The 15,332-nt window shown below is 34.9% G+C and overlaps 1 protein-coding gene across 5 annotated transcripts in view; it reads right to left on the bottom strand.

Annotated features, from left to right (window-relative positions):
- The window catches only part of MSH3 (mutS homolog 3), a 178,479-nt gene that overhangs the window by 59,981 nt on the left and 103,166 nt on the right, over positions 1 to 15,332 (bottom strand). For all 5 annotated transcript variants that reach the window (XM_028114541.2, XM_028114539.2, XM_028114538.2 and 2 more), the window contains exons 16-18: positions 13,802 to 13,866; positions 11,293 to 11,409; positions 5,217 to 5,324 (exon numbers count right to left, since the gene is read on the bottom strand). In XM_028114541.2, the coding sequence (XP_027970342.1) occupies positions 5,217 to 5,324; positions 11,293 to 11,409; positions 13,802 to 13,866 (290 nt within the window). The remainder of the gene's footprint in view (positions 1 to 5,216; positions 5,325 to 11,292; positions 11,410 to 13,801; positions 13,867 to 15,332) is intronic.

Raw genomic sequence — 15,332 nt, 5'->3', positions numbered from 1 at the left:
GTTTCTTAAGCCAGAGTAAATTCCTGAAGTGTACTTTCTAAGTCATAGGGTATACATACTTTTTATTTTAACACATAGAAATACTGTATCAGTTTATCTTCCCACCAGCAGGATACGAAAGTTGACTTGTTTTTTCATACCTTCACCTAAAGTAGGTATTACCAAATTTTCTAATTTCCGATAATGTGTTGGGTGAAGTGTTCTCGAATCGTGTTAACTTGCATTCATTGATAACTAAGTGCTTTGACTCAGAACTTTTCACATATAAGCACATTTCTGACCTTATTCATCAGGCTAAGAAATACTACTTTCCTAAATACTTAAATCCTTTTCCTTAAATATATCTGGCTTACAAAACCCCAAGTATGTACACTCACATTTCTCAAAGAAAATAACTAAAGTATCTTCTGAGTAATTTAAAATTATCCATTGGAAAGAGACTTTTAAAATGACAGGAAAAGGACATTTTTTTGGATTTCAAAGTTTAATTCTAAAGACAGGATTTTTATCTAGGTGCATTATAAATTTACTATAGAAAGTGAAAGCATCTGCAAGTAATATCAGTTTTAAAATAAAATCCTAGGTGTTCTGCCAAGTGAGATCAATAGATCATTATTCATGACACTGATACAATTTCCCAGGAAGGTTTTCACTTTAGAATAAAATTTTGAGTGATTTGTTCTGCTCTAAAATCTACACTGACTTACTCTGTTGCTATCAAAATTATATAATGACAAAACACTTCCTGGTGGAATGAGAAGCAAATCATAATTTGGAGAGATGAAATGATGCACGAGATTAGGATAGTTATAGCAAAAAGGATACGAAAATTATGTTGATGATATGGCATTTAAGAAAAGCTGAGGAAATTTAGATGCTGCCTGGAAAGAATGAAACATTAAACTTGAACAAATTTATTTTATATTTTTGAAATAGTATCTTTCTCCTTTAAATGCCTCAGGGAAACATAATTAGTAAAACAATATAACATCCAGAATAAAAAATGGATAGAAAGACTTAGAACAAGAACTTCTGTCTCAAGGTTAGGCTATAATAGTGAATAAAATGTCCTAAGAACATTTAGGAAGAAAAGACTGCAATTATGCATCCAAACAATCAATTTGAACTAAGTGCAATAGCTCAAATGCACTAAAATCTTCAAACAAGCTGGAAATCTAAGGGAAAAAAAGGTATAAGTTTCAGATACTTAAATACTAGCTTAATATGCATTTTAGTTAAAAGTTTCCTATTTCATGGCTATTTACACTCTATTTTATTTCTGCTAAAAAAAAGAGAGAGAGAGAGAGAAGTGATTATATTCCTTGAACTTTATAGCATGATTTTTCATTTAAAAATATTCAGGTGGATTTTTCTTAACATATAGTATCCAATTTGGAAAGTATTTTGGCATGTGAAATATTTCCTGAAGTTGTCTTCATGAAAGAATGTATCAGTTGGAACAATCCTACTGAGGACAAATAGGAAAGTTAGATAAAGTATAGAAAACAGTTACCTGATGGTACCTGATAACTAACAAGAAAGCAAGGAATTAGCTGGCTAGGACCTGGGGCAGGACAGAGACCCAGGGAGTGTGTCTGTGGATCCCTAAGGGAACCACTAAGGGTGAGCACTATGAACAGCTTGGCTCTGGACTGAGACACCAATGGGCTGCACCCCAGGCAGAGAAACACATTTGAAGTAATAATGGCAGCCTTTGAATCCTTGAGTCACCTCAAGACCTGATACGGATTAAGTGATGCCAGATTATTATCAGGGTCTTAAGATGCCTGGTAGAAGCAAATGTGAATCTTTCAGGTGAAATATAATATCAAATTATTTCTATAATGATTCTGCAAATACAATGCCCATAATGTAATCAAAACAACCAGGAATTCAAAAAGATCTAAGAATGGAAATGAACAAAAACAACAATCAATAGAAACAGACCCACAAGAACTCCAGATATTTGAATTATGAGACACAGACTTTAAGATAACGATGCTTACCATGTTCAAAGAGATAAGATTGAGAACTGGCAGAGAACTAAAAATGATTTTTAAAGAATAAATTATGGGTATGAAAGATTCTAACAACCCTTAAGTTTAGATATTTCTATTAAAGACAAATAATTTTTGGGCGCCTGGGTGGCTCAGTTGGTTAAGCGACTGCCTTTGGCTCAGGTCATGATCCTGGAGTCCTGGGATCGAGTCCCGCATTGGGCTCCCTGCTCAGCAGGGAGTCTGCTTCTCCCTCTGATCCTCCTCTCTCTCGTGCTATCTCTCTCTCTCTCAAATAAATAAATAAAATCTTAAAAAAAAGACAAATAATTTTTAAAATACTTCTTTTTTTTACTTAATTCTTCCTGATTTTTGAATAAATATCTTTGAATAATATTATCTGCTATTTACTAAGTTCTTATCTGTCTGGTTCTGCTTAGAAGTTTAATATAGCTTTATCTCATTTAATTTGTACAAGAACTCTGAGAGGTAGGTACTCTGTTAATGCAGAAACTGAGGATCAGAGAGGTTAAGTAACTTGCTTAAGGTCAGCTGCCAAATAACCAAGCCTAGCCTGTCTGATCCAAAGTCTACACTCCGAAGGATATGACTAAAAAACAGTTCAAATTTTACTTGCAAATCAAGGGGTCTCTTAGTAAATGTACTGGAAAATGCCCAAATAAGCAGAAGTCCCAAAATGAAAAATTCAGGACCAAACTAGAATATTGTAGATACTCAAAATGTTTGTTAAATCTCTGATGAGTCTACAAATTAATCATAGTTTTATAGTGACGTAATAAGGGATGCATTTTCACTCCTCAGAGATTTTGCCAAAACTAGCTCTCAATAAAGAATACCTACAATTGTAAGATTTATCCCATTTACTAATTCATAACTTTACTTCTTACAATTTTATACATGAATACTTGAGATTTAAACAAGAGTACACAGCTAATTAGTGACAGAGGATGGGCTAGAACCAGACCTTCTGATATCAAAGCTAGATTCTGGTTATTATAACACCTTGAAAATTATGTATTACTTTAAATTACATATTATGTGTAATATATATGTATGTTTAGGCTTACAAATAGGTATATATGCACATACAGATATGAAAACTTAAATCTGATGTAATATAAACCATAAGCCCACAGACATGGTTCTTCTGTTCTTACTAGCTGCTGCAGCAGCAAATGGCAAAAGGCCACTTGAAGAAGTGCAGGAAGAAAGAAACCAGGCATCAGTATTTTTCAATGGAAAGAGCTTTGTGTGAAAACATCAAGTGCAGACTATAGCTGATCCTCTGCTTAATTCACAAATCCATTAGGAAAAATTAGCTTCACAAACCTTGTGCACCAAGAAAGAAGTCCTACTAAGATCACAGTACATAAGGAAGAAATCAAGTCAACGGAAGATAGACTCTTATTCTCCCAGAATTAGATTCAACTAGAGTTCATTTACAGATCTCATTTTCATGAATGATAAATTGCACAAAATTTTCAAAGTCCTCTGATGTGAAAAGAAACTGAGTAACAATAAAAATGCAAAGAGCCTATTTTATTTTATTTTTTTATTTATTTGACAGAGAGAGAGACACAGCGAGAGAGGGAACACAAGCAGAGGGAGTGGGGGAGGGAGAAGCAAGCAGGCTTCCCGCCAAGCAGGGAGCCTGATGTGGGGCTCCATCCCAGGACCCTGGGACCATGACCTGAGCTGAAGGCAGACGCTTAACGACTGAGCCACCCAGGCGCCCGTAAAGAGCCTATTTTAAACAAAACCGTTGTGCACAGTATAGTAGATCACTCCATACAGAAATGGGTAGCAAAACAAAATGAAACAAAACAGCAAAACTATGTACATTTTTATCTAAAACTGGGGTAGCCAATTCCTGCAACTCTTCTCCAATAAATAAATAAATGCTTTACAATAAACTATTTTTTAACATCCACTATGGGTATTATGCTAGTTATAAAGAGAACATTTAAATATTAAAAAAAAAATATTCGGCACAAACTAGAGAGAACATGAAAGAAGTATGAACAGCAGAAGATATCCTCTCAAACATAACAAACTCTGTATACCAAAGCACTGATAGGCAGTATCACTTCCATGTTTTCCTTTTAGACCTCATAATAAGCCAGTGAGTTAAATATTCCCTTAAATTTCCTTAAGTATATGAAAAAATAGGCTTTGTGCTACAGAGTGAATGTTTGTGTCCTCTCTCAAATTCATATGAAACCTAATGTGATGGTATTGGGGGTAAGGCCCTTGGAAAGTGATTAGTTCATAAGGGCAGAGCCCTCGTGAATGTGCTAGTGGTTTTATAAAAGAGCCCACAGAGAGCCAGACCCCAATTGGGCAAAGCTCTCCAGACCCACAGAGCCACCAGTACAAAATTCCAGCCTGGGAGAGCCACAGGGCATCAGCATCAGCAGATGTGGGACTACCAGAAAGCAGACCAGGCACAGAACATCAGCAGACCAGGCACAGGGCATCAGCAGACATGGGACTACAAGAAAGAACCACCTCAGGGGTGGGGCCCAGGCACAGGACCACCAAAGGAGCAATAGAGCCTAGAGCTCTGGGGGCCCAACCTTGGCCCCGCAAAGCTACGGGAACAGGACTGCTGCCCCAGTGGGTCTGGAAGGTGGGAATCCCCACCCAGTGGGCCTGGAAAGCAGAGAAATGAGCCAAAGATTTGGCTCAAGCCTAAGGTTTTAGACTTAATGAAGAGCAATTTGATAGCAATAGAGACACTGTCTCGAAATGGATGACACATTCAGTCTCATCCATATCTGATTTAGTTGGCATTTATATGAGACTTATAATTATAAAGTGAAATATATTACAAAGTGTTCAAGTCAAAGCTAACAAATGAAAGGATTATGGCTTTAAAAAAATGTCACCCACATAAACTTAAAAATTGAAACATATAACATTCACCTCTAGAGTTATTGTGAACATCTGCTTTTATTGTACTCAAAGACAGAGCAAGTAAGAAAGGAATTTGTTAATTTTAACTGACTGAACCACTCAGGCTTCCCCTAGGAATCTGTTAATTTTAAATCAAGCTATGTGTGTATGACATTCAGCTTTACCAAGAATCCAACATATCTGCATATTTTAATATTTTATAATAAAAATACTAAAAGTAATGGGATAATGCCATCTGATCTAAAGCACTGAAAAGGAGGGGGGAGTTAAAAAATACATTACCTGCAGTAATCTCCTTGCTTAGCGACCTTGGCTAGGGAGAAAATGCAGTCAACAGTTGCTAGGTGATGTACTGCTTTACACAAGGAGTGATAATGTTCACTGAAATTCCTACAGAAGCAACAACAAAAAGATGAACACATTGATTTCTTAGATCTGTAAAAGCTGCAAAATACGCGATTGCTTTATTAGCTAAGATGAGCATAAAATAACCAGAGATACCTAACAGTTAAGAAACATGGAAATTACTCTGGACGACTTCTCAGTTTCATATAACTTGATTACTGAGGCTTCTTTTGTTTCATGTGGATAGAATTACATATATTTAAAATAGCTTCTATATAAAGATGTCTACTATTAATACTGTATTGCACATTTCATTTGACCATGACATGTCAACTTTAACATAATTAACACAAATATAGTGATCATTTTCATTCAGCTTAAGTTAACATGAACTACCCAGATGGGTCAGCTTGTCTTTGTGCTTCTCCTTCATAGCATCATCCAAACTAGGATTAATAGTTTCAGTATCTTTCTCTCACACTGAACTGGAAGGTTCTCAACGGTAGGGTCCATGTTCATCTGATTTTCCTATCATTATTAGCTCTAACATCTAGCCCATAACTTCGATATGCAGTAGACATTGTAATAAATTTCATTAAAAGCAAGCCAATAAAGTACTTTTTTCCAGTGATCTTCAGTTATCTTATTAATAATACATATATAAATTAAATTTTAGATTAATTTTAAAAAGATAATCATCAGTGCCTCAAATCTTTGGCTAATTAAATCGCTTGTGATCTAAAGGCTTAAAAGACTTTTATTGAAAGACTTATTCAGAAAAAATATAGGAATGTAGGTAAGCGCTTTCCTTTTTTTATTATTTAAATTGTTCCATTATTTCCTTTATTTTTTAGATTTATTTATTTTTGAGAGCGTGAGAGCACAAGCAGAAGGGGCAGGAAGAGAGAGAATCTCAAGCAGACTCCCCGCTGAGCACGGAGCCTGACACAGATCTCATGACCCTGAGATCATGACCTGAGCCGAAACCAACAGTCAGACACCCAACCAACTGTGCCACCCAGGAGCCCCAAATTATTCCATTATTTCATATCACAGGTATCCCTTACATCCTTTCAAAGAAGATTCCCACCAAAATAGAATACTAGGCTGAATTCTTCTCTTAAAAATGATTTCTCTCTGGGCGCCTGGGTGGCTCAGTCGTTAAGCGTCTGCCTTCAGCTCAGGTCATGATCCCAGGGTCCTGGGATCGAGTCCCGCATCGGGCTTCCTGCTTGGCAGGAAGCCTGCTTCTCCCTCTCCCACTCCCCCTGCTTGTGTTCCTGCTCTCACTCTCTCTCTCTCTCTGTCAAATAAATAAATAAAATCTTAAAAAAAAAATGATTTCTCTGTTGTATTATGGGTTTCAGAAACTTTGAGATTTAATCTGCTTCTTAAATTCAAAAGTTTTAGAATGCTTCCTAGCTTGAAAAGGATATCCAAACTAAGCTATTATGTGATCAGTTATTCCTATATTATCACTATCTTGATTTTTTAGAATCTGTAATATGATTTTTCTAGTAATATTACAAGGTATTCCATGCAAATGACTTTTCCAGATAACAGAAGCAACATTTTAAGTACTTATTTTCATTTTTGTGTTAACGTTATGAATTGGAAAATATATTTATAGTATACTTTATACCTTTTTATCTGAATAGATAGAACATAATAAATATAATTTACTTATTTCTCACTGAATTAAGGTTCATCAAAACAAGCAAGAATCCCACTAACAGTGGTAAGAGTCTGTGCAAAATCCCAAACACAAAGGAGACTGGCATCAGAGAGACAATGCTCAGGTGCCACCTTAAAAATGACTCACTCCATTTTGAAGATACCACATGCTACATGGACCTAACACTTCTGAGTGACTGCCCAGTGATGATGCCTTGTCATTCCTGGTCTGACTTCAATTTTAGATCTGACCACTGGCTTATCTGTTGGACTGTGTTGCTTTCTGTCCCTGTTCTAATTACTGACCCATCTGGTCCTTCCAATCCTGGCACTCTGTTTTCTCAGAGTGGCCAAATTTGATGTCTCTCCTCTTGCCTCTCTGGAATATGAGTATCAAAGTGTCTTTGGCACTAAATAACTCTCATTTTTTCTTCACTCTCACTCCCCGCTTCTCAGCTCTTGTCCAGGCCACCAAGACCCTAATTAATTTGCTACTATCTAGGAGCCTTAGGTTGAGGGTAACTGTCCCTCATGATATTCTAGTGTCTGGGATTGAAATGAGTGACACAGCTCTCAGTGGGTACCATTTTGGTTAAAAAAATAAGAAAAAAGAAAAGGCAGAGAGAGATAGGGTAATTATTTTGATATAGACAATAATGTTCTTTCTCATGTCAATTATATAAATAAGATGTGTGAATAAAATGAAACACTATCATAAACCTTTAACATCATCATCATAACCTAGGAAGTCTTGTTTGACTTCTTGATCTTTGTCCATTTGCTACACTTTCCCAAATTTCAAAAAGATTATCCATACCTAGAAAAATAACAAGCTAAAAAATGGGCAATTCAAATAACAATCTGATAAGACTGGGTTTATATCATAACAGGCAACTTTATCACTAAGCCACCAACCAACTTAAAGATGAAGCCAAAGTACTATGATTTAATCTCTGGTCAAAAGATATTGCCACATCCATAGGAAAAATAAAGATTAAGGTACTTGGGTTCTAAAGCTGTTAGGACAGTCTACCATCAGATGTTGCCCAATGATATGTAAAATCAACAAAAAAGGAAAATATTTCATTTTTTATTTGCAAATTTATTTCTAAAATATTTAACTTACTGCACAAGAGACATTATAATTCAATTTTTAAAAAATCTCCAATCGAGAAGATTATTCAACATCCACAGCCCATCTTCTAGGAATACAGATGAAGAGACACATTTTTTTCAAAGAAAATTCCATTTAGAGTTTCTTACAGCCCTGATTTCTTGCAATATTTTGATCAAAAGTAGTATGACTAATGTATAATGGTCAGTATCTCAATAAGAGACAAATACATGTGTATAGCTGGTATTCAATCCTCTGATGTCAGGTTCACTGAGGTTAATCATTTTTTAAAATGACATCATATTCATACCATCTGGCACCTTAATAAATATTGTACATTACAGTCAATGTTGTTCTCAAGTGGGGGCTCTAGCTGCAAAAGCTCTAGCAAAAATTCAGCCAATATTATTTTTTTAGATAAAACCATTAATGTATTTTTCTTATTCTGAAATTAATGTAAGTACATTAAAGACACTTTTGATATCATGTATTTGCAAAGTAAATTAAAATCTCCAGTAATCTCACCATCCAGAAATAATCAGTTAATATTTGAGGATATATATATGAAGACATTTCTCCAGAAAAGATATACAAATGACCAATAAGCATACTGATAATACAATAATGGAATATATACATTTAATCTTTTAAGATAAAAAGATTTAGGGGCACCCTGCGTGGCTTACTAGGTTGAGCATCCAACTCTTGGTTTCGGCTCAAGTCATGATCTCATGAGTCACGAGACCAAGCTCCAAACAGGGCTCCACACTCTGTGGGGAGTCTGCTTGGGGATTCTCTCCCTCTGCCCCTCCCCCACTTGCGCATGCATGCATGCATGCTCTCTAATAATCTTTTAAAAACAGATAAAAAGATCTGTATGCTGTGCATGTATGTGAATTTACACAGAACTGCATCATCCTTCAATACTGTTTTGCATTCTTTTTTCACTTAGCAATACAACATGAGTATCATATTCTTCGGTGATGTTGTATTTAATGTCACCTCACTCAAAGAGGTAGTAAGATGAAAGCTGAATTCTCCTGCGTTAATTTGGTAGAAGGCAAAGAGCTAATACAGGAAGAATGATACACAGAAATAATGGGGTGCTAGAACAGAACAGAGAAGGGACAAATCAAAGATACATTTCAAGGGGAAAAGAAAACAGGAATTTGATAAAAGATAAAGGGACAAAAAGAAGAAAGAATCAGGGACAATGCTAAAGTTTTCGGCCTGAGAGATCTGAACTTTATCTTTAGTCTAGAATAATGACAATGACTACATAAACCAGATCTGTAAAATCTTGTATACTATGAACAGAGCAAATATGTATCATGTCATCAAATCCCAGGACCCTAGAATGTGGCCCTTGAAGCTTGAAAGAACTAATTTTCATCCAATTTTCATGTCTCAGTGATACTTTTTTTTTTTTTTTTAAGTAATCTCTGCATCCAGCATGGGGCTCAAACTCACAACCTCAAGATCAAGAGTCGCACGCTCTACCAACTGAGCCAGCCAGGCGCCTCTCAGTGATATTTCTAAGGGGAAAACCAGGAGAACTTGAGACTCAAGGGCCCTAAAGACCCTTAAAATGGGAAAGTGAAAGCAAATTGGAAAAGGAAATGAATATACCAAGTTTCTATCCCTGGGTCCAAGATTCTGAGTTAAGATAACCTCAGAAGATTCAGGATAAGTAAATTAGAATGTGTTTCTAATGCTCTAATTCAAGACTCCTCTGGGCAAAAAAATGGTACCAACTACCTTTTAAGAACTGTTACTTAATATCTTTGTGCACCCTGCATTGAACCTTGGCTCCAACCCAATGTAGGCAACTTACTTCTTATTTCTGCATCTCAATTTATTCATTTGTCAATTGGGGGTGATAATATTTCAGTCACAAAGATCTTGTGAGAAATAATGACCTAATATACCTAAAGGGCTTAGATGAATGGCTCATAGCTAAGGACTCATGAAAGTCAACTGTATACCTCTCTTCCCAACTTCAGTCCAGCAATAGCTTGAAATCAACCACAGGAGTATTTACACTATAGAAACCAGCAAATGCCACAGACACTACTATTCTTCCAAAGAACTGGCTGTTAATGTCTTATTTACCAGTACACCACTGACTTAAACCTGTCAATATGAACATATAACTATTAATAAGTCCAGATATGAAACATTCTTTGAGGCAATGGCAAGGATTCTTCAAAAAAAAAAAAAAAAAAACTCACAAAAAAGCAAAAAAGGTGGAGTGCCTGGGTGGCTCAGTTAGTTAAATGTCTGCCCTCGGCTCAATTCATGATCCCAGAGTCCTGGGATCGAGTCCCCTGTCAGGCTCCCTGCTCAATGTGGAGTCTGCTTCTCCCTCTGCATCTTCCCCTGCTCATGCTCCCTCTCTCTCTCTCAAATAAATAAAATCTTAAAAAAAAAAAAAACCAAAAAGGTGAGGGACTATTCTAGATTCAACTACAAAAGAAACATAACAAAATGTAACATGTGAAAGCTGAATAGAGCTTTCATTTAAAAATGAGGGGGCAGAATTAGAGAAACTCAATATTCCTTAAATTAATAGTTTTTCTTAGATGTGATAATGGCCTTAAGATTATATAGTAGAATGTCCTTAGTTTTAGATGTATGCTTAATTAAGTATTTAGGGGTGAAGTGTTATAATGTCTAAATCGTACTTTCAAAAGGTTCAGGAAAAAAGTATATGAGAGAGATAAAACAAATGTGGCGAAATGTTAACACTTGATAAATCTAGATGAAGAGTATATCGGTATTTATTTCAAATTTCCCAGATTTAAAATTCTTTAAAATAAAAAGTTAGGAAGAAAATATTCAGGATGTAAAAAAATAAGAAAAAAATTAAATGGAGATAATAAAAACAAAGCAACTAACCCATTCTTTTCCAACTCTGAAAACGTTAGAGCCTTTTTATAAGAAAAGTAAAGGAAGTCCAAGGTGGCATTTCAAAAAGGGACTCTACCAAACATCCTTAGCAACTAAATATTAGTACAGTAACAATAAAGTATATTTAGGTCTCTCGTTAAAGACTAAGATGAGCTTACATTTCAATGGATTAAAAATAAAATCAGAGAACACATGTACTCAACTATTTTATGGCAGGTCACAAGCAGTAATCTCTACTTTTCTTTTTGATGGAAAGATTTTCCGGTCTATTTCTCATAGCAAAAAGTCAGATTATATTTTTCATTGTAAACTCACTCTAGAAAATCAAGCCATTCAGCACTGCAGTCAAGGACTAGCTGCTCCCGGAGCTGATTCAGATGTCTGTAATTTTCTACAATAAAAGGAGAGTGAAAACGGCTCACAGCTTTTGTGCTAGAAGAGGGAAAGAAACATAAATAGGAAATCAAGGTTACTAAGAAATCACTAATGCCATCACTTCAGAAAATTAAAGTAGTTATTTATTGTTCTCTGATGAACCTTGAAAGTAAATATCTGTAAACAGAGAACATTCTTTTAATTATGGTGCTGAACTCTATTGATTCCAAAGATCTCTGTTGTAAATAAAGTACTTGGAGTTCACAGGACTTTGTTCACAAGCTCTAAAATGCGTTTTAAATTATATCCATATGGCAAAGTCAAAGTTTAGAATTTCCATTTCATAAGCAGAAAGCTTTTTTCTTTAAATTACACTAAATGAAAATGCTTATTAAAAGATCAGAAGCAAGTAAGTCCTGACAAAGCTGGATACATGGATGAAAGTCCTATTATTCTTTATGTTTGATACTTTTCTGTATAATTAATGTATTTCAGTGAAAAAAGAAAAATATAAAGAATTACAAAGAATAGCAATGCATTAATTCAGGAGGCAGTCAAAGAAGAGGAATGTTTCATGATCTAACTGTAGATTCACAGTGGCCCCAGATGGGAAGAAATATGACATGCTCCTCTTGTGGGCTTGTGTATCATCTGTTTCTTCATCGAGAAGCTGCAGAGCACAAAAGGGGATGCCATGGGTTCCCAGTTAAAAAATCTGGGCCAAGGCTTTATCTCTAACCACTGACTTGCTACCTATGTAACCTTAGGCAAATATAAGTGACCTTCTCTAAACATTCCTTTCCTCATCTATAAAATGGGAATAATGATAGTATCTACATCATAGGTACTGTTGAGAGGATAAGATAGTGATTAGCACAGTACCTATGTCCTATGTCATTAGTACCCAATGTTAGGAGTTGTTCTGTGGAGGTGGTGATTGCTACTGCTGTTGATGTTACTATTATGATTGCACTTATGAGAAGAGAAGATCAGGACTGAGTGATACACAGGTGATGACAGAGTGTAATTACTGTTCTTTGTTTGCTCCCCAACTCCTGTCACAATTAGGTTTAATTTGGCCAGTTATTGGACCAGGGGTGAGCCTTTCATATTCAAATTCTGACTAATATTCTAACCTATCCCTGTCAAGGTCCCAGTAGTCAAACGACATATAAAAATAACAGTGAACCTCCCCAAAGCCATCTTATTTATTCATTCAATTTACATCATTGAATGTTCAAAAGATGCTGGCACTGATTTATGCCTTCCATGTTGCTTCTGAAATGTCATGTAGATTTCTAGGCCAACATATTTATCATAGCTTTCTCTTGTGATAAAATTCATTTAGTGAAACATTTCAATTTCTTAGAGAATTAGATATACAATTTTCAATAATTTCTCTTCGTAAAACATATTTCAATTCATGAGCTGTAGGGTAGGACAAAAGTAGATAATGGAAAGAAAGCTCGTGAAGAGAGAAAACAGCCCCTAAAATCAACAATACTCAAATCTCACCTACAGCTTCTAGTAACACAGGAGAAAAAAAAAAACAAATAAAACAATGGTAACAGAGCTAAAGAAACCGATGACTGTGCATTCAGAATCCTTTGATAATGGCAATGGATACTAGTTTTTTTCTTTTAATTAAATAATAATCATTCACAGATGTTAAAATTTTCTTTTATCCTTAACGGAGTTCCTTCATATAAACACCAGCTACTATACTAGTCCCTCTTCTGCTCACTTAGGCAAATGTAACATTTTCATCTCAAGTTCATGCAAGCGTATTAATAACAGAAGCAATAAATACTTCACAAAGAATATTACTCACAGGAGTATATACTTCACTAATACCACTTCTTTATATGAGTCCCCTTTGGGGGATTAATGCCTAATCAAGGAGAAAAGGCAGTCTCAATGTGGTTCTCTAATTCTGTTTTTGATTAATTTGTTTTCATCAATTCATGAATAACTTACAAAAAAGAAGCCATAAAGAACTGTTATAATTATGTGCACTATAAAGCATCAAGAATAAAGAAATGCAGAGCTCAGTGAGGTAGAAAATGAAATTTCATCTTCCTAAAAGAAATTTCAGGTATACCACTCATCAGGAATTTCAAGCAATCAAATTAATCTTATTACTGAAGATAACCCAATATTTTTTTTCGTGTGTTTAGCGTATACTCTGAGGTGTAAGAATAAAATGGTAATTTACAAAACAGGAAAACAAATGTATACAAGTAAGATACTCTTTGGAAAAAATATTTTTAAATCAATGATAAAAAAGAATTTAAAATAATTATTTCTTTGGTTAAAAGTTCCACAAGAAAACCAAAGGGAAAGAATTACTTTTTATGTCAAGGATGTGGTTATCTTCATTCCAGTAGTATACAGGTATACACATGTCATAATTCACATTAATAAGAAAAAAATGTAATTTTAAACCCACCTTCCAACCTTAACCCAATCAGTTGGTATACAAGATACAGCAGAATTCTTTACTTCAATCATAAACTAAAAGAAATACAAATAAAAATTAGATATTTAAATGATTAACCATTATTAAAGCTTCCTCAAAATTGTGCTATAAATTTAGTAAATACTATTCTAAACATTCAAAATAAATCCAGTATTGTGAAGAGGAAAGTTCAAATATGTCCATACAACCGAATATCATTAATTAGGGTTGCCATACTTGGGATAAAGTACAATATGTATTGATCAAAAGTTTGTAATAAGCGTGTAACTTGGCACTTTAATGTTTATAACATTGTCATGTGCACTACGTGTGGTGATTTTTCTTTTTTTAATGGCCTCTTTCATTTATTAGTACCAATTAAGAATTCTATTATACTCAGTAATAAGACTGAAGTTCTTACAAAGTACATACAATTTTAAAAAATCAATTACGATGTGCTATACCAGTTTCAGACATGGTCCATCCCCTATTCTGAACAGAAGAGGATTTATTGTCATAGTTTTTATCCAAAGAGCCCAAGTGCTCTAAGAATATCCTCATGAAAAAGCACTGATTTCTTCAGCTATTAAGGGAAGAAGAGATTTCTTCCCATGAGTGTTTTAAGTTTTCACTCATATGAACCATATCTTTATAGCGCTGTGTTCTGCAAGCAAGCTTTTCTGAAATCAATCAGGAAGCAAGTGAAATAAACTTCTTCTATCATGCCTTTCCTTTTCAGCATTAGTGGTGTATCATCTCTTCCTCCGCTCACTCTCCTGTATTACTGTAATAAAATTCAGTGTTTTATTTAAATGAATACACACACTTATTTTATACAGGAGGAAACCCAGAAGCTCTGTGGCTACCACTAATTTTGAGATGGCACAGGAACTTTTTTACATATACCAGTTTTATAACATTTCTGGCATTTATAATATGCATATTATCAATAATACTGGCCTATCTTTGATTTTATTTTTCTATATAGTTTTTACATTAATTATAATACAGATATTATTTGTTAATTTTAAGAATTTTGTGACTAAGGATGTCTTCCTAGACAGACAGAAATTAATACAATTTCAAATCTGCTACACCCAGTTAAACAGTGAAGAGTCGAAAGTCTAAAAAAGTTCCCTTCGGCTACAAAGAGTAACTGAGGAAAAAAACCCACAAAATAAATATCATTGACGAGAAAGAAAAGCACATTAAGACCATGCTAAAAAATGCTGCTTACATATTATTCATAAATGTCCTACAAGTAAAGCATATTGATCTTTTTATAAAATAATTCTGAGAAGAGCTATGCCTGCAGCAAACAGCAAAATTCAGGGCCACAGCGGCTCACTAATACTTGGAAAGGACACATCTAGATCCATAAAAACACAGAGCTCCACAAAAGTTACCGTGTAAGGGAAGGTGGAAATTTTGAAAAAGCAGCTAAAACTGCCTCAGTGAGATCAGTGGGCAGCCAGATAGGCTGGCTTACTTAAGTAACGTGCCATAACACTGCAGCACGGGG

The sequence above is a fragment of the Eumetopias jubatus genome, unplaced genomic scaffold (genome assembly GCF_037043125.1).
Source record: "Eumetopias jubatus isolate StellerSeaLion01/CBP00866 unplaced genomic scaffold, mEumJub1_p1.0 scaffold_5, whole genome shotgun sequence".
Lineage (NCBI taxonomy): Eukaryota > Metazoa > Chordata > Mammalia > Carnivora > Otariidae > Eumetopias > Eumetopias jubatus.
This window is presented reverse-complemented; position numbering and strand designations above follow the sequence as displayed.